At 40.0% G+C, this 21,872-nt stretch overlaps 4 protein-coding genes across 5 annotated transcripts; all 4 read right to left on the reverse strand.

The window, feature by feature from the left end:
* Positions 1 to 5,309: 5,309 nt before the first annotated feature.
* On the reverse strand, positions 5,310 to 6,576 carry LOC137190561 (transcription factor HES-5-like). Its single transcript, XM_067600108.1, has 3 exons — positions 6,452 to 6,576; positions 6,236 to 6,322; positions 5,310 to 6,107 (listed from the first exon to the last, which is right to left on the reverse strand). Exons 1-3 carry the CDS (start codon positions 6,494 to 6,496, stop codon positions 5,610 to 5,612), a joined length of 630 nt encoding a protein of 209 aa, XP_067456209.1. The 5' UTR covers positions 6,497 to 6,576; the 3' UTR covers positions 5,310 to 5,609.
* Positions 6,577 to 10,028: 3,452 nt separating this feature from the next.
* LOC137190943 (transcription factor HES-7.1-A-like) lies at positions 10,029 to 11,942 on the reverse strand. 2 transcript variants are annotated; one of them, XM_067600688.1, is made up of 5 exons: positions 11,820 to 11,942; positions 11,565 to 11,660; positions 10,725 to 11,301; positions 10,383 to 10,674; positions 10,029 to 10,265 (listed from the first exon to the last, which is right to left on the reverse strand). In XM_067600688.1, the coding sequence occupies exons 1-3, from the start codon at positions 11,862 to 11,864 to the stop codon at positions 10,765 to 10,767; spliced, it is 678 nt and encodes a 225-aa protein (XP_067456789.1). In that variant the 5' UTR covers positions 11,865 to 11,942; the 3' UTR covers positions 10,029 to 10,265; positions 10,383 to 10,674; positions 10,725 to 10,764. The 2 variants fall into 2 exon arrangements, with proteins under 2 accessions (XP_067456789.1, XP_067456788.1); XM_067600687.1 differs by having other exon boundaries at positions 10,383 to 11,301.
* A 2,398-nt stretch (positions 11,943 to 14,340) lies between these two features.
* LOC137190562 (transcription factor HES-7.1-A-like) lies at positions 14,341 to 15,573 on the reverse strand. Its single transcript, XM_067600109.1, has 3 exons — positions 15,465 to 15,573; positions 15,251 to 15,337; positions 14,341 to 15,132 (listed from the first exon to the last, which is right to left on the reverse strand). The coding sequence occupies exons 1-3, from the start codon at positions 15,507 to 15,509 to the stop codon at positions 14,641 to 14,643; spliced, it is 624 nt and encodes a 207-aa protein (XP_067456210.1). The 5' UTR covers positions 15,510 to 15,573; the 3' UTR covers positions 14,341 to 14,640.
* Positions 15,574 to 18,842: 3,269 nt separating this feature from the next.
* Positions 18,843 to 20,007, reverse strand: LOC137190563 (transcription factor HES-7.1-like). The gene is made up of 3 exons (XM_067600110.1): positions 19,916 to 20,007; positions 19,700 to 19,786; positions 18,843 to 19,581 (listed from the first exon to the last, which is right to left on the reverse strand). Exons 1-3 carry the CDS (start codon positions 19,958 to 19,960, stop codon positions 19,090 to 19,092), a joined length of 624 nt encoding a protein of 207 aa, XP_067456211.1. The 5' UTR covers positions 19,961 to 20,007; the 3' UTR covers positions 18,843 to 19,089.
* Positions 20,008 to 21,872: the final 1,865 nt, after the last annotated feature.

Genomic DNA, 21,872 nt, shown 5'->3' on the forward strand with positions numbered 1-21,872 from the left:
CTGCAGTGAGCAGGTATCGAACACACAGCCTTGTCATCTAAGGTGAAGCTGATCAGAGAACAGTGTTCTAAACCACTGAGCCAACAGACATTCACAAAAATAAGAGGAAAAAATCTCCATTTTGATGAGGAAAATGTATCTGTCTCAAACTAGAGCTTGAAGCCCAGAGATTTGTACATCATTAGTGAAAGCAAGACTAGTTTAACATGAGGATGAATGATACGTGTAAAATGTGTTTGAAGGAAGAGAGAATCCATAAGTTGAAGAAACTGGAGTGAGAGGAGACACACATCCTGCAGACTGTATTGCAGTCAATGAGAACATGACAGCGACTCTCTATCAATTAAGGTTCAGATCTCAAAAACTATAAGTTGTGGTGTATTTTCATTAAAAGTCATTGGTGTGCTTAAAGACAATATTAAGCTATGCAGATTGATTTTATAAGTTTATAAGTAATAAGGGCTAGTGTGATACAATTTGTATTGGTGTAGTTATAATCTCATGAACCATATTTAATCACACTGTACGTATAGAGGCACGATAGAAGAATTATAATCATACACTGGAGAAATTTGAGTGTGTTTGTATTACATGTCACTTTGCTTGGGTCTGCTAAAGTCTTCACCTTTCAAACATACTCTCTGGAGGAGATCAAGAAATAAGGGTGTAAAATGACTAGAATAACTTACAAAAAATAAAAGGCCAGAAGACAACTTGGCAATAATGGTGTAAAATGATTCCCAATACTTATATAAAAAATTGAATATGCCAGTACATATCCTCAAACACCTCAAAACCTGTTTTGAAGAGTTTTGACCAACAACGAGTGACGGAGATAAAAGATACATAATAATTGGTCAAAAATTAGGGAGGGTGGATGATATGGTGTGACCTAAGCCGACCCAAGGACATAAAAACAATGCCCCAAAGAAAAATCTTTGGAGCGATTTGGTTCTTTGTAAAAGTGCTACTTGCTCCCCTTTTATTTGCCGGCAATAAAAGAACACTTTGCTGCTTGGACCTCTGACTCCCTCTTTATTTACAAGAGAGAGTTTGTTGCTCTGGTACCTTTTTCTGCAACAATTTGATACAAAAAAGTCCTATGTGAAATGTATTTACATTGTGAGAGAGAGGAGGCTTGTGGCAACATACCGAGGCAAGATATGTGCGTGAGGAGTTAAAATTGTGGGAGTGACAGCAGTTTAGAAAAACATTTCTGGCCTAAAAATATCTGTGCTCTCCACTGTGCCTGATCACATGACACACTGGTGAGACCTGAAAAAGTCTGAAAAACCCCTGACTTTGGGCTTAAATTGCTGAAAAACTACAAAAGATATCACTAAACAATCTGATAACTTTGAAAGTTCAAAGTTTTGTGAAAATTTTACAGTTTGAATGGCGTCTGTGCGATAGGGCCTTCCGAGCAGTTGAGTGTCAGGGTGACTAAGGTTCCAACTCAGTTGGACAGTTCGTCCCATAGACTGCCATTATAAATTTTAATGTTTTAAAATATTATATAAAATTGCTGAAACATGTTACATTTCAGAAAAATACAAGCACACATCTGCTGAATGAGTTGCACAGATTGACAGTTGAATGGTTTTTATAGCACAAAGTATGCAGCAGTTGAAACGCAGCAAAAGACATACGGAAGACGGAATAAGAATAAAGAGTGAGAAGAACAATGTGTGATTGCTTTTAGCAATCACAATCACACAATTAGTATTGTATATACTGTATATACCAACTAAACTTGGCCTTCCTTTGGTAGATTTGATGGGTAGTGCAGCAGTGCAATATCACATTTCACCACACAGGCTGACTCACATTTGCCTGCCATTGTGATGCAGAGGGGCACTGTTTCACTGATTTGGAGAAAGTCAATGATTAGGGCTGAGAGATGGTAACATGGTACACATACAAATCATGTGATATGGCAAGAAAATTGATTTGTCTTTTTATTAGGATGTCACTGCCCGGTTTATCCTGCCAGCGGTGAACCGTTATAATAAGGAGTATGGACATTTTGCAATCATGGTGGTGGCTTTATTGTTGACAAAGTACAGTATATCTGAAAAATAATGCAGTGTAGGAAAGTTTCAGAGTTTATTTCAAAATGCTCTCCACTGACTATAATAATACATTATATGATTTGAAATTAAATTTTGTGTCTTTGTTTTATTTTATGGTCTCTCTCTGGCATGTACAGATACAGACGGGTGACAAATTAAAGGAAAAACCAGTACAGGTCTGAATGCTTGACCCCTACAGTGAGGGGATCTGGTGGCTCTGTTATGCTGTTTGGGTCGACTTGACCCCTTAGAGGGAAGGGTCACTGCAAATCAATACAAAGTTGTTCTGAGTGATCACCTTTATCCTATGATGAAACATTTCTATCCTGATGGGAGTGGTCTCTTCCAGGATGACAATGCCTTAATTCACAGGGAATGAGGGGTCACTGAATGGTTTGATGAGTATGAAAATGATGTGACTCATATGCTATGGCCTTCGCAGTCACCAGATCTCAACCCAGTTGAACACCCACGGGAGGTTTTGGACTGATGTGTTAGACAGCGCTCTCCACCACCATCATCAAAACACCAAATGAAGGAATATCTTTTTGAAGAATGGTGTCCATCCCTCCAGAAGAGTTCAGAGACTTGTAGAATCAATGCCAAGGCTGAAGAACAGCATTCTTCAAAAAGATATTAATAATGGCTATTAACTCATGAACTGTTAGGAGTAGAAGAAATATATTTGCATCATGTGTTCCTTGGATGAAGCTGATTCAACTGATATGCCCATTTGCACCTATAAAAACTTTCTGCAATTTTGGATTTTTTGGTAAACACATTTCTTTTGCCTCACATACAGTATTTCATCAGATCTTCACCAAATTTGGTTTGAGTTCTTTTTTTTCATATCACTCACCTTTTATCTGTAACTGCTTACCAAAACTACGAGCCATAATTCTTTAATGCAGAATTCAATTGCAACCAAATGTGGGAATGTTGTACAAACAGCCACACTGCACAAGTGTGCAATATTTGATACAATTCTACACACAGGGATGCTACTGTAACATTATAACATGATATTTCTACAATTCTGATGTCTTTAATAAGATAAAACTTCGTACACAGCCTCAACATGAGCATGTACCTGATTTAAAGAATCATGGCACCAATAGTTCCAACTTGTGACCATTAATAAAACACCATCATAACTCTTGAAGGCGTGATTCAATTATCACCGTTTTTATCTTCACATTTAAATCACCAACACTAATTGCTGTGACTCTTTCAGAAGCTGGGCCAGTGAGCAGCTGCTGCAGCATCACAGGCATTTTCTACATTGAATGCAGATATTCTAGTTAAACATAGTTTCTGTCTGCACGGTCACATCATCATGTTTTTTTTTCTCATTTTATACACATTTCCTCAAATTCAGACTGGTAGATTTGGTACGTTTGGATGGATCTTCATAAGAACTTAAATTAAAGCTTTTGTATAAACATCTTCTTAGAAAGTTGGTAGATATCATGGTATCTAATCTAATCTGTTACTGTAAACAAAATTACAGTTCATAGAAATTGCTGTTTTATTTTACAGCTAAAACACAGTTGCTGTAAACAAAATTACAGTACATATAAATTACTGTGTTTTACTTTACAACTAAAGTGTTGTTACTATAAAAAAAAATACAGTAAATTACCGATTTTTTTTTTTTTTACAATAAGTTATTTGTCAATGGCTGCCAGTTAATTACTGTGATTTTTTTTTTTTACAATAAGTTACTTGTCAATGGCTGCCAGTTAATTACTGTGATTTTTTTTTTTTTACAGTAAGTTACTTGTCAATGGCTGCCAGTTAATTACTGTGATTTTTTTTACAGTAAGTTACTTGTCAATGGCTGCCAGTTAATTACTTTGATTTTTTTTTTTTTTACAGTAAGTTACTTGTCAATGGCTGCCAGTTAATTACTGTGATTTTTTTTTTTACAGTAAGTTACTTGTCAATGGCTGCCAGTTTATTACTGTGATTTTTTTTTACAGTAAGTTACTTGTCAATGGCTGCCAGTTAATTACTGTGATTTTTTTTTTACAGTAAGTTACTTGTCAATGGCTGCCAATTAATTACTGTGAATTTCACAGTAAGTGTTTTACAGTGCAGGTGAAACTAACTCATGACGACGTATGCCATACGATACGACAACATCTAAAAGGTGTATTTCAAGGTGTAATTCACATGAATTGTTTGGATTATACAAAGAGCTGGCGCGTGCCTGAAACACACCTGCACGCGCCAGTGTAGATCAAAGGACATGCTGGATTTAGCGTCTTTAAATTAAATCTTGTCCTGTAACCACCCAACATTTCTACGCACGCGCTCCACTCTGAATGACAACGTAGTTGGTTGAAAGAGAGATCTGCTTTTAGCTTTTTCACAACAGTAGTCTCATTACCATCTTCTTATCATGTTTTTCACTCTTTTACTTCAAAATTCATTTGAGTTGAATAGAAAATAACGCATTTGGGAATAATATTAATCTCCAGCTTTGTCATTTTTCTCTAGAAACTTTTTCTTCTAAACACACACATATTTTCAGATAATGAGGAGCGGGGTGTTCACTCTTTCTCGTGGGAAAAGGGGAAATGGCACCACATTTACAACTTTACTACCTGCTAAATCTCATACATCGAAGGAAAGGGTGGCACAGAGAGGAGACACTTCCCACGTTCCCACACGCATTTGCAGACGATTGAAATGCAAATTACTTAGAGACTGAACGAACTGACCAACTCTTTAAACTGATGCAGTTAAATGATCTTACAGACTGAAGCGTAAGAGGGGTTTTGCGCACGCCTATACCACAATATTTAAGCAGTAAATAGTGACGTTGATCATAATTTCACAGTCTGAGTTAAATCTCTAAACGGGCAAAATATTTTGTAAATGGAGAAGCAGGATAGAAATATGACATTACGCACGCAATGGCACCTTTTACGCACGGCTTCAACTCTTTGTCCACTTAGAAATCATAACATTCATACACGCAGTTATAATAACTATAATAATGACAATCTAAAATACTGGTAGTAATAAAAGGACAATTACAACTATTTCTTTAGTTTTCCGTAAAGTGTTTGCCACCTGCATGTATGTTATAGTTTTTAGGAGTAAAAAGGGAGGATTAAGCCTCTGTGACATTGTGTGAAACGTCACTGCATGGCGCCTTCCAGGTGTGGCAGCACGCTCCCTAAGACACGTGCCAGGAAACAATCAATGAACACGTATGCATTGTCTTAATGGTTTTTACCTTTGTTTATTTACAAACGACAAATAAAATAAATTAAGGTGCAAAAATACTTCATACATGAAACATTTACCACGACTTGGTCCGAATAGGCTGTAGCAGCACGTGGTGTGATCATGATACATTTACAATATCTACAAAGAGATCAGAAATGACAGAAAGCAGGAGACTCGTGTTCCATACATTGCACTGGAAATGTCCTTGGTCAAATGAACAATACATGCTGTTGTATGAATATTAATGAGCATGTTATAGTCATTAAAAGTTCAGTTTCTGAAGTCACTGCCTGGTGATCAGGGCCAGGGTCTCCACAGAGACTGACTGACGGGTCGATTCTGGTTGTTCACTCGACTCGTCACTTTGTGGGTTTGTTGGGGAATTGCGGAGCAATGTGAGTCTCTGTGGCTCTGAACACAACTGGCCCCACTGAGGGGAGAATACAACCTGTGCTTGGACCTGTGTATCAACATGCGAAGGAAAGATCTGGAGGACTTTCTGAGAACCAGAGAGCTGGAAGATTCAGATGTCCTGTGGGCGCCTGCAGGATCAGAGTCTGAGTGGGCAAAGCGAGCAGCGAAAGATGCATCCAGCGCTGCTCCGAGCCACAGGCCCTTCCCCTCAGGTCCCAGGAACTGAGTGGCTCTCTGTAGGCAGGTGGAGAAGCCATCTTGGAAGGAGTGTTTCTGGCCTCCACCTCCAGCTCTCGTGTTGTCTCTTTTGGTGGTGTTCTGTAGGAAGAGGACTGTGTGCTCCAGTATCTCAGCTTTCTCTACTCTGCGCTGAGTCTCTTCCTGGGACAGAAACAAAGACTTAATACACACACTTAACTTATTTACTTACTTAATACTCACAGTCCCCTATGAAAGGACTTTAATTTTCTAACATGGACAAACTGACTGCTGAGCTATGTGATCTTTACCTGTTGCTGTAGCAGAAGAGTCTTAAGGTTCTCAAGGCTGCGGTTCATTCTCTCTCTTCGACGTCTTTCAACTTGAGGTTTGAGGATCTGCGAGAGAAAGAGACGATGAAATGATGAATGAAATTAGACTGAGAAGTGAAAATCTTTCGATCTTTTCAAAAACATTTCCTTTATCCTACATATACAATAATCTGTAATATTCCATGTAATAAGTACCTTTCTTTGGGCCTTTGCGTCCTCTGAGTCCTGAAGCAATTTCATGTTTGTAATCCAAGAACTGTCCAGCAGTAACTGCAGCTCTGCCGGTCGGTCAGTAAAGGCTGAATGTGACCACTAAAGTTTCAGTGCGGCTTTAAAGCCGTAGGTGGGCGTAACCTTAGGCCCCTCCCACCACCCCTGACCACCGACTTAACTTTACCTCAGCCAGTCACTAAACTTAGTTTCAACAAATTGTGGCAGTAAAATATTCGACATTACAACTGAGTGTCTACTCTGATGAAAAACTTTCTTCCCCCTGTAGTTTAAATATCTTCTAATTCAAGAGTTGGTCATATCAGTGGAAAAACATGGGCCCAAATTTGTTAAATCACTCAAATAAAGTTAAAAACTAAACTTACAAGTTACATTTTTATATTTATTTTCTCCTTCAAATTGTTTTCTTAATTCTCTGTGTTTAACACATTTTTCACAAGTAGAGATTAAGGGATTGGTGCGCACATAGGACCCTTCACTTATCCACAGGCACGTGCAGCTCCCCTGCCGGGTGTGAGCGCCACGCGCCTGTGAAAGGTGCTATCAGCTCGTGCTTATTTACATATGTGAGGAGAAGCTACAAACACCCGCCAAAACAGCGTGAAGCTCAGGCAAATGACCGTGGGTGACTTCTGACGCCATTATTATGGATGGTGTAAGGAGACGTGTCCTCAGGCTGATACTGACAGAGAAAAAGGAGTGTGGAGCAGAGAGAATCAGGTGAAATCAACAACACTTTGAATAAATTCACTTTCAGTGACTTACTGATGATGGAGGCTCACATAAATTCTGTAAAGTCTGCAACAAGGGAAATGGTTAAGGCGTGCGTAAAATCCTTTATTTGATGCGCAGCTCTGCAAATGGTTGTCCTCTTGACTGTGGATGTAAAACAAAACCAAGTCAAAAACTGCAAAATTTATTGATATATTTGAACTTATTCAAATTAGGCTTGTAAATGTACAAGCAATCAGCAAAAGTTTGCTAAAAATGGCAAATATGTGTCATGCGTAAATGTTCCTTTTACGCTCAGCTTTGCGAATATCTGTGAAATAATGAGATTAAAACCAAACGCGTGGGAACCCAAACGCCACTTCTCCTCCAAACAGTCTTTGTTATGAAGTATCGATTCTAACAGGTAATAAAGTGTGATAGCTCCCTGGTCAGTTTTCCCATGAGAGAGACAGTTGTGGAAGCTTCTCCCACGCTTCCCAAAATTAGCACTGAAAGGTTGTTGGTCTGGACTGCAAATACGCATCCACCACCTAGTAAATAAAACTGAATAAACTCGTTCTGTTATAAGATCATTCAACAGGATCCCTCTTATACTATGTATTTTCAAGCAGCATAGTCCATTGATATCAAATAATACTTACTTTCTCAACCGTGGCGCGCATAAAATCTTTCCTTTTACGCATGGCTCTTCAAATTAATGCGTAATTAGAACAAAAATGCATGACTCCTGTCACACCCAGCAATAATTATTCTGACTGTCTTACACGTGCTGTGTGGGAACCTGAACGCCACCTCACCTCCAAACACGCTTTGTAAACGACGTATCGGTTTTAACAGGTAATAAAGTGAGATGAAACCTGCTTCACGTCCCCGTGATGAGTAAAAGCTGGAGGACATTCTCCCACTGTCACACTTATCCAACATTTGTCTGCATGTTGCGGTGTCAGACGGCAAATGTGCATCCATTTAACTCCATTTATTTATTGTCATTCAGACTGAAAAAGGTGAGACAGTTTGCCTCATGCCACCCGTACCTTTATAACAGTTTACCTTCAAGCACATATGATCTTTACAGACACTTTTGAGGAACTTTTACTCATCAGTTCCGCCGAAACACAACAAAAATAATTGTTTAGCTCAGCTAAATATCTACCAGAGGCTGAAGAGTTAAGATCAACGTTTGGATCTCGCTAGTTTATTGTTGGAGAGCCCTACAACTATAATGATTTTTGGCACGTGTCCAGGCCTTTGTTTATTTTTAAACACCTTACAAACATCCCAAACCTTAAAATATCAGAAGATAGTCCTGCAGTTATAAAATATAGGTGGTTCTCAACCCTGCTGAGGTTCATTCTAATAATTTAATCAGCGACTATTTATAACCTGGGCGACAAATAACATTGAAATTCGGTTGAGGAATGAGAACAGCAGTAATTTGTGTTCCCAAGAAATTATAGCGAGTTGTCTTCAGTCACAAGTCCGCGTTTTAAGAAGAATGTAGAACAAACATGAGGTAAACTGTCAGGATCTAAGTTCTTCACGTAGATTCGAGGAAAATACAGTCAAAATAAGATCAAAACATCAGAATGACGGCGCATTCTTAATCTTATTCACAACAACCTGATGCTCAATTTGCATTTGAGTGACTAGTGTGCACGTGTGTGTGGGAACCTGAGAGCGCGTGGAACTCCACACACTTCTTTTAATGATGTACTAGTTCTGACAGATAATAAAAGTGCAAATGGAGCTTCTTTCTTCTTTTCCCACGAGGAAGAGACAGAAAACTGTCTGATTGCAGTGAAGTTTGGGGCCAAAAAAAATCAAAATGAACAATAAAAATCACATTTCAATAAAAGTATAGCTTTTTAGTTGCAAGATGTTTTGCCAAAATATATTCGAACTTAACAGTGTCTCCTCTACAATTTGGATATTTGTCGAAGTTTAATTTTAGCAACAAAGAAGACAAACTCTTATCCATGCATTCGTTATTCATCATATTGCTCATTGCCATTGTATGGTGATGTCAAACAGTCCATTAATTGCTTTTTCAGAGACAAAAGTCAACCTTTAAAATAGTTTTGACAGGTGATGGACAAATGTCAGACTCTGCAGACAAACTGATGCGTCAGACTGAACTTCAAAGGGCTGCTGGAGGTGTTAAGACACGTTTTGTTTCCTGTAAACTGACACCAGACACGCGTGGAAAACAAATGTGAGCAGCTGTTGGTGAGAGAATGAATACTAATTATAATGAAAACAAACGTGGTAACGTATAGTTGAAGTGCTGCTTGATTGAAAAGCAGAGAAAATTAGTTATATGTGATTCTAAATAAGTTTGATATGGGCTCCCAAGTAACATATAATAACAGAATTTAGGCTACTGATATAATTATTTACTTTTTCAAAAGAATTACACAATATTTACAGTATACTACAGTTTTTGTCAGTCCTTTTAAGAACTGAATAGGTTGATGGAATCATATTGTTTCAGGGCTACATGCTGAAATGAAATATGGTTTGTGAAATGTTTTATTTTTTAACATTTTTGTGGTGAATTTTTTGCAGACTGCCTTTAGGCTATATTATAGTTTTTCATGTTTAAATCCAAACGGGCTGTGTCAGCAGAGGCCCGGCTATCTTTTTGAAGTGGGAACTGAACTCTTTCACCTCCAGGCCAGACTTCACACGTGCAAGATGTCACTCTGCAGGAAGCCATGCTTCACACCTCTAACTCAAACTAAAAAGAGCTGTCACAAACTGTCTGCTGCTTGTATCTTATTTGATTTCTAAGAAATCACTTGACACCATGTTTCATTTGAAATGTTTTTTTTTATTTGTTTTTTGATAAAAAAGTATATTGCTCTCCATAGGGAGACATCCAGAATAAATTAGTGTGCAAAATATACAAGATATATATATAAAGTGAATACAAGTTATATCGTACACAGAACCACAGATGTCATTCATGCCAGCAGACATAATGGCACACGGGTGGATGTGAGGGGCTGCATGGGTTCTCCCAGCCTCGAACCCTGAAGTCCCACACCTGCAAATGTGACGGATGGACACTCAATCATTATCCACTTCAGTAGCTTGAATCACGTAAGCAGATGCGTCAGTATATGAAGGAGGAGACAAGACTCTTCAGCTCCATGATACTCACCTCTAAACTTGCTTTTAAAGCACAGCAGCAGTCCCAGCTGGCCAGCTTGATGATCCAGCTCATGTCACATCCGTCCCAGTCTGGGAGCGTCCCTGTGCCTGTCAGCAGAATAGATGGCTGCCCCACTGACTGAGCTCATTCAAAAGTATTAAACAAGAGTAGTGAGTTAACCCTATCACACATACAGCACATGTATAAATGACATTTTTACATTATTTACAGGCTTTGACGTTGCGGTTGAATGCCAACATTGCTATGAGTTATCAGAGAACTAGAGGCCATTGTTTACAACCTTACAATGCATTTTCCTTTCAGGAACAACATAGATGGTTAGATTGTTACACTCATTAAAAGTTCATTTTGAGAAGTCACTTTGTGGTGATCAAGGCCAGGGCCTCCACAAAGTCTGGCTGACCGGGAGGCTCTGAGACGAGCTCTGCTTGCTCGCTCGTCTCTCCACCCTGATGTCAAGCTGACTGTGTCTCTGAGGCTGTTGGGGAACTCTAGGACACCCTTGCTGGACTGGAAGTTGGTAGGGAGCAAAACTGTTCACATTAAAGGCACGTGTATGTAATCTGTGCTTGGACTTTTGCCTCAGCATCCGAAGGATGGACTTTGTGTGTGGCAGAGAGCTGGAGAACTGGGCTTCGTTCCTCCTTTGGACACCTGCAGAATCAGAGTCTGAGCGGGTTAAACAAGCAGTGAAAGATGCATCCAGAGCTGCTCCAAGCCACAGGCCTTTCCCCTCAGGTCCCAGAAACTGAGCGGCTTTCTGCAGGCAGGTGGAGAAGCCGTCTTGAAAGGAGTGTTTCTGGCCTTCACCTCCAGCTCTCGTGTTGTCTCTTTTGGCGGTGTTCTGTAGGAAGAGCACTGTGTGCTCCAGTATCTCAGTTTTCTCCACTCTGGGTTGAGTCCCACCCTGCATGAAAACATCAGTATGAGTTAATGGAGTCTGCTGGCTTCAGTAAGAGGCCTGAATGGTACATTATGATTATATTTCCTTAAAATACAGCTCTCACATACTTTCTTATATTCTTTAGATAAACATGTCATAACATTTCTGTGTTTAATTGTATGCAAATGTTCAAAAGCTGCTGGATTTCTTAAATTTGATATAGTGTGCTAACAGTAGATCTCTTCTCACAGTATCTACAAGTGCACTCAAAGGGATTCATCTCTTACCGGTTGTTGTGGCTGCTGAAGCAACATGGTCCTCAGACACTCCAGACTACGGTTCATCCTCTCCCTTCGCCGTTTCTCTACTTGAGATTTTATGAACTAGAAGAGATAGAGAGAGAAAAAAGATAATGTAAATGTTAAGAAAATGGCTCTTCAATTTAATGAAATTTACTCAGTCTAACTGTTAACTTAGCAGTTGTTATCTGTCGTATATATGAAAAAACAACATATACCACATTTATTATGATGTATTTTTACCTTTCTGTCGTTTGCTCCATCCTCAGCTTCCTGTATCAGTTTCATTCTCCAATGTTGTCTGTCCTTATCCAGTGGTGAGGTAACAGGTTCCTTCACAGTCTGCAACTGATCAGATAATGAGACTCTTGTCCCAGGCTGCTTCTTTTACCTTCTCCATGCCAGTCCCTCAAACTCCTCCTACCAGCCAATCACTAATCACACCACGTCACCTGACCACGCCCCCATCTCTGGCTCTTGGTTCACACAGTTTTTTTATACCCAGTGATGTAGACAACTTTAAATTAAATTAAGTGTACTGTGCTACCATTTATCTAACAGTTTATTGAGCTCAAGCCTTGATCTGACCATCATGCAATAAACCTGGATAAATATTACGCGCAAACCCGTGCGTAAAAGCCATGCGTAAAATGACTGGAATTTGAGATTTTACCTTTAAAATATTAAACATATAACTTCAGATTTGCTTTATTTGAGATGAGATAAGCGATGCTCAATGTAGAAAAGTTGGTGAGTCTCATCTCTCTGCTTTAGCAACATTTGAAACATCCTTTACTGTTTCCTCCGAAGCACGATATTAGAGCAAATTTGAAACACACACTTTTCTAGATATTCACTGCAACAACAAATTATGACTTTATAACGTTGTTGTTGTTGCACTTTTTAGTAATTTTTATCTCATGTTATATATCAGTATATGATATGCATTTTTTTCTCTGTGATATCGAAGACACTTGATTGTGGTACAATCAGTACAGCTGCGCCATAGGAGCACCCTCCATGATGAAACATCTGGGGCCAAATTGAGAAATTTTGGCCCACTCATTATTGGCTCAAACATCACTGTTGAGAGGTTATATTTCAGCTCAATACGTCTTTCATTCTTTTTTCCTGCTCGTTTTTTCCTTTCCATTATCCTAAGCTGTGGGCGAGTGCCAACACTTTGCCATTCACACTTGACGCCTTTGCATTTGTCAGCCAGTCGGCAGGGTGAAGGTAACAATGCTTAACATTTTGCATTCACACCTCCGTGTCTCAATGGACCACGCGTGCCATTTGTGCCGCTGTCTCGTGCTGGCGCGCCTTTAAGCGCCACAGTTGTTCGACATTTGCCTGTGAAACTTCTTTGATGTTGCCAGGCGACCGTTTCTTATGCGTCGTCTATGGAGGTGCGCATATATTCATCAAAATCTCAAATAATATACGTACCAAAGTAATCATACTTGGTACACAGGTGCCCCATGGAAATGTACTCAACATTTTAAAGCATGTATTCAATAACGCTACCACGCTAACACATTTTTGCCTCTATTGGCACATAGGGTACAGTATTTCATCCGATCTTCATCAAATTTGGTCTGGGTTCATTTTTTGATATCGCTCACCTTTTATCTGTAACTGCTTACCACGGAGGCGCTACAGTAACAATATAAGATGATATTTCTACAATTCTGTAGTCTTTAATGAGATGAAACTTAGTACACAGCTCATCCATGAGCATGTGATATCATACGATATCATCTTTATACCTTTTTAATGCAAACAGATATCTTAAACATATTTTGCAGTCGTGACTTACTTAAAGGTGTAATTCACATGAATTGTTTGGATTATACAAAGAGCTGGCGCGTGCCTGAAACACACCTGCACGCGCCAATGTACATCAAAGGACATGCTGGATTTAGCGCCTTTAAATTAAATGTTTTTCCTGTAACAACCCAACATTTCTACGCACGCGCTCCACTCTGAATGACAACGTAGTTGGTTGAAAGAGAGATCTGCTTTAAGCTTTTTTCACAACAGTAGTCTCATCACCATCTTATTATCATGTTTTTCACTCTTTTACCTCAAAAACAATTTGAGTTGATTAGAATATAACGTAGTTATGAATGATGTTAATTTCCAGCTTTATAATTTTTTTCTATAAATTTCGCACACATATTTTCAGATAATGAGGAGCGGAGTGTTCCAACTCTTTCTCGTGGGAAAAGGGGAAATGGCACCACATTTACAACTTTACTACCTGCTAAATCTCATACATCAATGGAAAGGGTGGCACAGAGAGGAGACACTTCCCGACGATTGAAATGCAAATTACTTAGAGCCTGAACGAACTGACCAACTCTTTAAACTGATGCAGTTAAATGATCTTACAGACTGAAGCGTAAGAGGGGTTTTGCGCACGCCTAAAGCAAAGCAGGATAGAGATATGGCATTACGCACGCAATGGCACCTTTTACGCACGGCTTCAATTCATAACATTCATACACGCAGATATAATAACTGTAATAATGACAATCTAAAATACTGGTAGTAATAAAATGACAATTACAAATATTTCATTAGTTTTCCGTAAAGTGTTTGTCACCTGCATGTATGTTATAGTTTTTAGGAGGAAAAAGGGAGGATTAAGCCTCTGTGACATTGTGTGAAACGTCACTGCATGGCGCCTTCCAGGTGTGGCAGCACGCTCCCTAAGACACGTGCCAGGAAACAATCAATGAACACGTATGCATTGTCTTAATGGTTTTTACCTTTGTTTATTTACAAATGACAAATAAAATAAATTAAGGTGCAAAAATACTCCATACATGAAACATTTACCACGACTTGGTCCGAATAGGCTGTAGCAGCACGTGGTGCGATCATAATACATTTACAATATCTACAAAGAGATCAGAAATGACAGAAAGCAGGAGACCCGTGTTCCATAGATTGCACTGGAAATGTCCTTGGTCAAATGAACAATACATGCTGTTGTATGAATATTAATGAGCATGTTATAGTCATTAAAAGTTCAGTTTCTGAAGTCACTGCCTAGTGATCAGGGCCAGGGTCTCCACAGAGACTGACTGACAGGTCGGTTCTGGTTGCTCACTCGACTCGTCACTGTGTGGGTCTGTTGGGGAATTGTGGAGGAGCAACGTGAGTCTCTGTGGCTCTGAACACAACTGGCCCCACTGAGGGGAGAATACAACCTGTGCTTGGACCTGTGTATCAACATGCGAAGGAAAGATCTGGAGGACTTTCTGAGAACCAGAGAGCTGGAAGATTCAGATGTCCTGTGGTCGCCTGCAGGATCAGAGTCTGAGCGAGCAGCGAAAGATGCATCCAGAGCTGCTCCAAGCCACAGGCCTTTCCCCTCAGGTCCCAGGAACTGAGTGGCTCTCTGTAGGCAGGTGGAGAAGCCATCTTGGAAGGAGTGTTTCTGGCCTCCACCGCCAGCTCTCGTGTTGTCTCTTTTGGTGGTGTTCTGTAGGAAGAGGACTGTGTGCTCCAGTATCTCAGCTTTCTCTACTCTGCGCTGAGTCTGTTCCTGGGACAGAAACAAAGACTTAATACACATACTTAACTTATTTAGTTACTAAATACTCACAGCCCCCTATGAAAGGACTTTAACCTTCTAGAGACCAGCTGAGCTATGTGATCTTTACCTGTTGCTGTAGCAGAAGAGTCTTAAGGTTCTCCAGGCTGCGGTTCATTCTCTCTCTTCGACGTCTTTCAACTTGAGGTTTGAGGATCTGCGAGAGAAAGAGATGATGAAATAATGAATGAAATTAGACTGGGAAGTGAAAATTTAAATCTTTTCAAAAACATTTCCTTTCTCCTACATATACAATAATCTGTAATATTAAATGTAACAAGTACCTTTCTTTGGGCCTTTGCGTCCTCTGAGTCCTGAAGCAATTTCATGTTTGTAATCCAAGAACTGTCCAGCAGTAACTGCAGCTCTGCCGGTCGGTCAGTGAAAGCTGAATGTGACCACTAAAGTTTCAGTGCGGCTTTAAAGCCGTAGGTGGGCGTAACCTTAGGCACCTCCCACCACCCCTGACCACCGACTTAACTTTACCTCAGCCAGTCACTAAACTTGGTTTCAACAAATTGTGGCAGTAAAATATTCAACATTACAACTGAGTGCCTACTCTGATGACAAACTTTTTTTTCCTGTAGTTTAAATATCTTCTAATTCACGAGTTGGTCATATCAGTGGAAAAACATGGGCCCAAATTTGTTAAATCACTCAAATAAAGTTAAAAACTAAACTGAAGAATTACATTGAAAAGAGTCCTTTTTAACTTCAAATTGTTTTCTTAATGATCTGTGTTTAACACATTTTTCACAAGTAGAGATTAAGGGATTGGTGCGCACATAGGACCCTTCACTTATCCACAGGCACGTGCCACTGCCCTGCCCGGTGTGAGCGCCACGCGCCTGTGAAAGGTGTCATCAGCTCGTGCGGTGCTTATTTACATATGTGAGGGGAAACTACAAAGACCCGCAAAACAGCGTGAAGCTCAGGCAAATGACCGTGGGTAACTTCTGACGCCATTATTATGGATGGTGTAAGGAGACGTGTCCTCAGGCTGATACTGACAGAGAAAAAGGAGTGTGGAGCAGAGGGAATCAGGTGAAATCCAAAACACTTTGAATAAATTCACTTTCAGTGACTTACTGATGATGGAGGCTCACATACATTCTGTAAAGTCTGCAACTGGGGAAACGGTTAAGGCGTGCGTAAAATCCTTTATTTGATGCGCAGCTCTGCAAATGGTTGTCCTCTTGATTGTGAGTGTAAAACAAAACCAAGTCAAAACTGCAAAATTGATTGATATATTTGAACTTATTCATGATATGTTTGTTGTAAATGTACAAGCAATCAGCAAAAGTCTGCCAAAAATGGCAAATATATGTCATGCGTAAATGTTCCTTTTACGCTCAGCTTTGCGAATATCTGTGAAATAATGAGATTAAAACCAAACGCGTGGGAACCCAAACGCCACTTCTCCTCCAAACAGTCTTTGTTCTGAAGTATCGATTCTAACAGGTAATAAAGTGTGATAGCTCCCTGGCCAGTTTTCCCATGAGAGAGACAGTTGTGGAAGCTTCTCCCACGCTTCCCAAAATTAGCACTGAAAGGTTGTTGGTCTGGACTGCAAATACGCATCCACCACCTAGTAAATAAAACTGAATAAACTCGTTCTCTGTCAGATCATTCCCCAGGAACTCTCTTAGCATAATCCATTGATATTAAATATCTGTATTTCTCAACCGTGGAGTGCGTAAAATCTTTCCCTTTACGCATGGTTCTTCAAATTAATGCGTAATTAGAACAAAAATGCAACGCATTTTTTGACTCCTGTCACACCCAGCAATAATTATTCCGACTGTCTTACACGTGCGTGTGGGAACCTGAACGCCACCTCACCTCCAAACACGCTTTGTAAACGACGTATCGGTTTTAACAGGTAATAAAGTGAGATGAAACCTGCTTCACGTCCCCGTGATGAGTAAAAGCTGGAGGACATTCTCCCACTGTCACACTTATCCAACATTTGTCTGCATGTTGCGGTGTCAGACGGCAAATGTGGATCCATTTTACTCCATTTATTTATTGTTATTCAGGCTGAAAAAGGTGAGACAATTTGCCTCATGCCACTCGTACCTTTATAACAGTTTACCTTCAAGCACATATGATCTTTACAGACACTTTTGAGGAACTTTTACTCATCAGTTCCGCCGAAACACAACAAAAATAATTGTTTAGCTCAGCTAAATATCTACCAGAGGCTGAAGAGTTAAGATCAACGTTTAGATCTCGCTAGTTTATTGTTGGAGAGCCCTACAACTGTAATGATTTTGACACGCGTCCAGGTCTTTTTTAAACACGTTACAAACACCCCAAACCTTAAAATATCAGACGATAGTCCTGCAGTTATGATGTAACCACAAAGTCACAAACCAATAGATGCTGTTAACTTCACTGAAACTTCACAGTGGTTCTCAGTCCTGCTGAGGTTCATTCTAATAATTTAATCAGCGACTATTTATCACCTGGGCGACAAATAACATTGAAATTCGGTTGAGGAATGAGAACAACAGTAATCTGTGGTCCCAAGAAATTATAACGAGTTGTCTTCAGTCACAAGTCCGTGTTTTAAGAAGAATGTAGAACAAACACGAGGTAAAGTGTCAGGATCTAAGTTATTCTTCTTCAATTGTTTGGATTATACAAAGAGCTGGCGCGTGCCTTAAACACACCTGCACGCGCCAATGTAGATCAAAGGGCATGCTGGATTTAGTGCCTTTAAATTAAATGTTTTTCCTGTAACAACCCAACATTTCTACGCACGCGCTCTACTCTGAATGACAACGTAGTTGGTTGAAAGAGAGATCTGCTTTTAGCTTTTTCACAACAGTAGTCTCATCACCATCTTATTATCATGTTTTTCACTCTTTTACTTCAAAATTCATTTGAGTTGAATAGAAAATAACGCATTTGGGAATAATGTTAATTTCCAGCTTTGTCATTTTTTTCTATAAACTGTTTTTTTCTAAACACACACATTTTTTCAGATAATGAGGAGTGGGGTCTTCCAACTCTTTCTCGTGGGAAAAGGGGAAATGGCACCACATTTACAACTTTACTACCTGCTAAATCTCATACATCAATGGAAAGGGTGGCACAGAGAGGAGACACTTCCCAAGTTCCCACACGCATTTGCCGACGATTGAAATGCAAATTACTTAGAGCCTGAACGAACTGACCAACTCTTTAAACTGATGCAGTTAAATGATCTTACAGACTGAAGCGTAAGAGGGGTTTTGCGCACGTCTAAAGCAAAGCAGGATAGAGATATGACATTACGCACGCAATGGCACCTTTTACGCACGGCTTCAACTCTTTGTCAACTTACAATTCATAACATTCACACACACAGTTATAATATGAACATGGCTGCTGAAAATCTAAAATACTGGTAGTAATAAAATGACAATTACAAATATGTCTTTAGTTTTCCGTAAAGTGTTTGTCACCTGCATGTATGTTATAGTTTTTAGGAGTAAAAAGGGAGGATTAAGCCTCTGTGAAATTGTGTGAAACGTCACTGCATGGCGCCTTCCAGGTGTGGCAGCACGCTCCCTAAGACACGTGCCAGGAAACAATCAATGAACACGTATGCATTGTCTTAATGGTTTTTTACCTTTGTTTATTTACAAATGGCAAATAAAATAAATTAAGGTGCAAAAATACTCCATACATGAAACTTTTACCACGACTTGGTCCGAATAGGCTGTAGCAGCACGTGGTGTGATCATAATACATTTACAATATCTACAAAGAGATCAGAAATGACAGAAAGCAGGAGACCCGTGTTCCATACATTGCACTGGAAATGTCCTTGGTCAAATGAACAATACATGCTGTTGTATGAATATTAATGAGCATGTTATAGTCATTAAAAGTTCAGTTTCTGAAGTCACTGCCTGGTGATCAGGGCCAGGGTCTCCACAGAGACTGACTGACAGGTCGGTTCTGGTTGCTCACACGACTCGTCACTGTGTGGGTCTGTTGGGGAATTGTGGAGGAGCAATGTGAGTCTCTGTGGCTCTGAACACAACTGGCCCCACTGAGGGGAGAATACAACCTGTGCTTGGACCTGTGTATCAACATGCGAAGGAAAGATCTGGAGGACTTTCTGAGCACCACAGAGCTGGAGGATTCAGATGTCCTGTGGGCGCCTGCAGGATCAGAGTCTGAGCGGGCAGCGAAAGATGCATCCAGAGCTGCTCCAAGCCACAGGCCTTTCCCCTCAGGTCCCAGGAACTGAGTGGCTCTCTGTAGGCAGGTGGAGAAGCCATCTTGGAAGGAGTGTTTCTGGCCTCCACCTCCAGCTCTCGTGTTGTCTCTTTTGGTGGTGTTCTGTAGGAAGAGGACTGTGTGCTCCAGTATCTCAGCTTTCTCTACTCTGCGCTGAGTCTCTTCCTGGGACAGAAACAAAGACTTAATACACATACTTAACTTATTTACTTACTTAATACTCACAGCCCCCAGTAAAAACCCTTTAACCTTCTAGAGACCAGCTGAGCTATGTGATCTTTACCTGTTGCTGTAGCAGAAGAGTCTTAAGGTTCTCCAGGCTGCGGTTCATTCTCTCTCTTCGACGTCTTTCAACTTGAGGTTTGAGGATCTGCGAGAGAAAGAGACGATGAAATGATGAATGAAATTAGACTGAGAGGTGAAAATCTTTCAATCTTTTCAAAAACATTTCCTTTCTCCTACATATACAATAATCTGTAATATTAAATGTAACAAGTACCTTTCTTTGGGCCTTTGCGTCCTCTGAGTCCTGATGTAATTTCATGTTTGTAATCCAAGAACTGTCCAGCAGTAACTGCAGCTCTGCCGGTCGGTCAGTAAAGGCTGAATGTGACCACTAAAGTTTCAGTGCGGCTTTAAAGCCGTAGGTGGGCGTAACCTTAGGCACCTCCCACCACCCCTGACCACCGACTTAACTTTACCTCAGCCAGTCACTAACCTTAGTTTCAACAAGTTGTTTATGGCAGTAAAAATATTCAATATTAAAACTGAGTGCCTACTCTGACGAAAAACCTTTTTCCCCTGTAGTTTAAATATCTTCTAATTCACGAGTTGGTCATATCAGTGGAAAAATATGGGTCCAAATTTGTTAAATCACTCAAATAAAGTTAAAAACTAAACTTAAGAATTACATTGAAAAGAGTCCTTTTTAACTTCAAATTGTTTTCTTAATGATCTGTGTTTAACACATTTTTCACAAGTAGAGATTAAGGGATTGGTGCGCACATAGGACCCTCCACTTATCCACAGGCACGTGCCACTGCCCTGCCCGGTGTGAGCGCCACGCGCCTGTGAAAGGTGTCATCAACTCGTGCGGTGCTTATTTACATATGTGAGGGGAAGCTACAAACATCCGCAAAACAGCGTGAAGCTCAGGCAAATGACCGTGGGTAACTTCTGACGCCATTATTATGGATGGTGTAAGGAGACGTGTCCTCAGGCTGATACTGACAGAGAAAAAGGAGTGTGGAGCAGAGAGAATCAGGTGAAATCAAAACCACTTTGAATAAACTCACTTTCAGTGACTTACTGATGATGGAGGCTCACATACATTCTGTAAAGTCTGCAACTGGGGAAATGGTTAAGGCGTGCGTAAAATCCTTTATTTGATGCGCAGCTCTGCAAATGGTTGTCCTCTTGATTGTGGGTGTAAAACAAAACTAAGTCAAAACTGCAAAATTGATTGATATATTTGAACTCATTCATGATATGTTTGTTGTAAATTTACAAGCAATCAGCAAAAGTCTGCTAAAAATGGCAAATATGTGTCATGCGTAAATGTTCCTTTTACCCTCAGCTTTGCGAATATCTGTGAAATAATGAGATTAAAACCAAACGCGTGGGAACCCAAACGCCACTTCTCCTCCAAACAGTCTTTGTTATGAAGTATCGATTCTAACAGGTAATAAAGTGTGATAGCTCCCTGGTCAGTTTTCCCATGAGAGAGACAGTTGAGGAAGCTTCTCCCAAGTTTCCCCAAATTAGCACTGAAAGGTTGTTGGTCTGGACTGCAAATACGCATCCACCACCTAGTAAATAAAACTGAATAAACTCGTTCTGTGTCAGATCATTCCCCAGGAACTCTCTTAGCATAATCCATTGATATTAAACATCTGTATTTCTCAACCGTGGAGTGCGTAAAATCTTTGCTTTTACGCATGGTTCTTCAAATTAATGTGTAATTACAGCATTAAAACAAAAATGCAACCCATTTTTTGACTCCTGTCACACCCAGCAATAATTACTCTGACTGTCTTACACGTGCGTGTGGGAACCTGAACGCCACCTCACCTCCAAACACGCTTTGTAAACGACGTATCGGTTTTAACAGGTAATAAAGTGAGATGAAACCTGCTTCACGTCCCCGTGATGAGTAAAAGCTGGAGGACATTCTCCCACTGTCACACTTATCCAACATTTGTCTGCATGTTGCGGTGTCAGGCGGCAAATGTCCATTTTACTCCATTTATTTATTGTCATTCAGACTGAAAAAGGTGAGACAATTTGTCTCGCGCCACTCGTACCTTTATAACAGTTTACCTTCAAGCACATATGATCTTTACAGACACTTTTGAGGAACTTTTACTCATCTGTTCCGAAACAGAACAAAAATTATTGTTTAGCTCAGCTAAATATCTACCAGAGGCCGCTTAATAAACATAATGATTTTTGGCACG

Source organism: Thunnus thynnus, chromosome 10 (genome assembly GCF_963924715.1).
Source record: "Thunnus thynnus chromosome 10, fThuThy2.1, whole genome shotgun sequence".
In the NCBI taxonomy this organism is placed as follows: Eukaryota; Metazoa; Chordata; class Actinopteri; order Scombriformes; family Scombridae; genus Thunnus; species Thunnus thynnus.

Excerpts from the sequence above, each read along its gene's own strand:
- LOC137190561 (XM_067600108.1), bottom strand. The coding sequence starts at position 6,496 with ATGAAATTGCTTCAGGACTCAGAGGACGCAAAGGCCCAAAGAAAG. Across the intron at positions 6,323-6,451 it reads ACGCAAAGGCCCAAAGAAAG|ATCCTCAAACCTCAAGTTGA; the intron begins GTACTTATTACA and ends TTTCTCTCGCAG. Across the intron at positions 6,108-6,235 it reads CTCTTCTGCTACAGCAACAG|GAAGAGACTCAGCGCAGAGT; the intron begins GTAAAGATCACA and ends TTTCTGTCCCAG.
- LOC137190943 (XM_067600688.1), bottom strand. The coding sequence starts at position 11,864 with ATGAAACTGATACAGGAAGCTGAGGATGGAGCAAACGACAGAAAG. Across the intron at positions 11,661-11,819 it reads ATGGAGCAAACGACAGAAAG|TTCATAAAATCTCAAGTAGA; the intron begins GTAAAAATACAT and ends TATCTCTTCTAG. Across the intron at positions 11,302-11,564 it reads TTCAGCAGCCACAACAACCG|GGTGGGACTCAACCCAGAGT; the intron begins GTAAGAGATGAA and ends GTTTTCATGCAG.
- LOC137190562 (XM_067600109.1), bottom strand. The coding sequence starts at position 15,509 with ATGAAATTGCTTCAGGACTCAGAGGACGCAAAGGCCCAAAGAAAG. Across the intron at positions 15,338-15,464 it reads ACGCAAAGGCCCAAAGAAAG|ATCCTCAAACCTCAAGTTGA; the intron begins GTACTTGTTACA and ends TTTCTCTCGCAG. Across the intron at positions 15,133-15,250 it reads CTCTTCTGCTACAGCAACAG|GAACAGACTCAGCGCAGAGT; the intron begins GTAAAGATCACA and ends TTTCTGTCCCAG.
- LOC137190563 (XM_067600110.1), bottom strand. The coding sequence starts at position 19,960 with ATGAAATTACATCAGGACTCAGAGGACGCAAAGGCCCAAAGAAAG. Across the intron at positions 19,787-19,915 it reads ACGCAAAGGCCCAAAGAAAG|ATCCTCAAACCTCAAGTTGA; the intron begins GTACTTGTTACA and ends TTTCTCTCGCAG. Across the intron at positions 19,582-19,699 it reads CTCTTCTGCTACAGCAACAG|GAAGAGACTCAGCGCAGAGT; the intron begins GTAAAGATCACA and ends TTTCTGTCCCAG.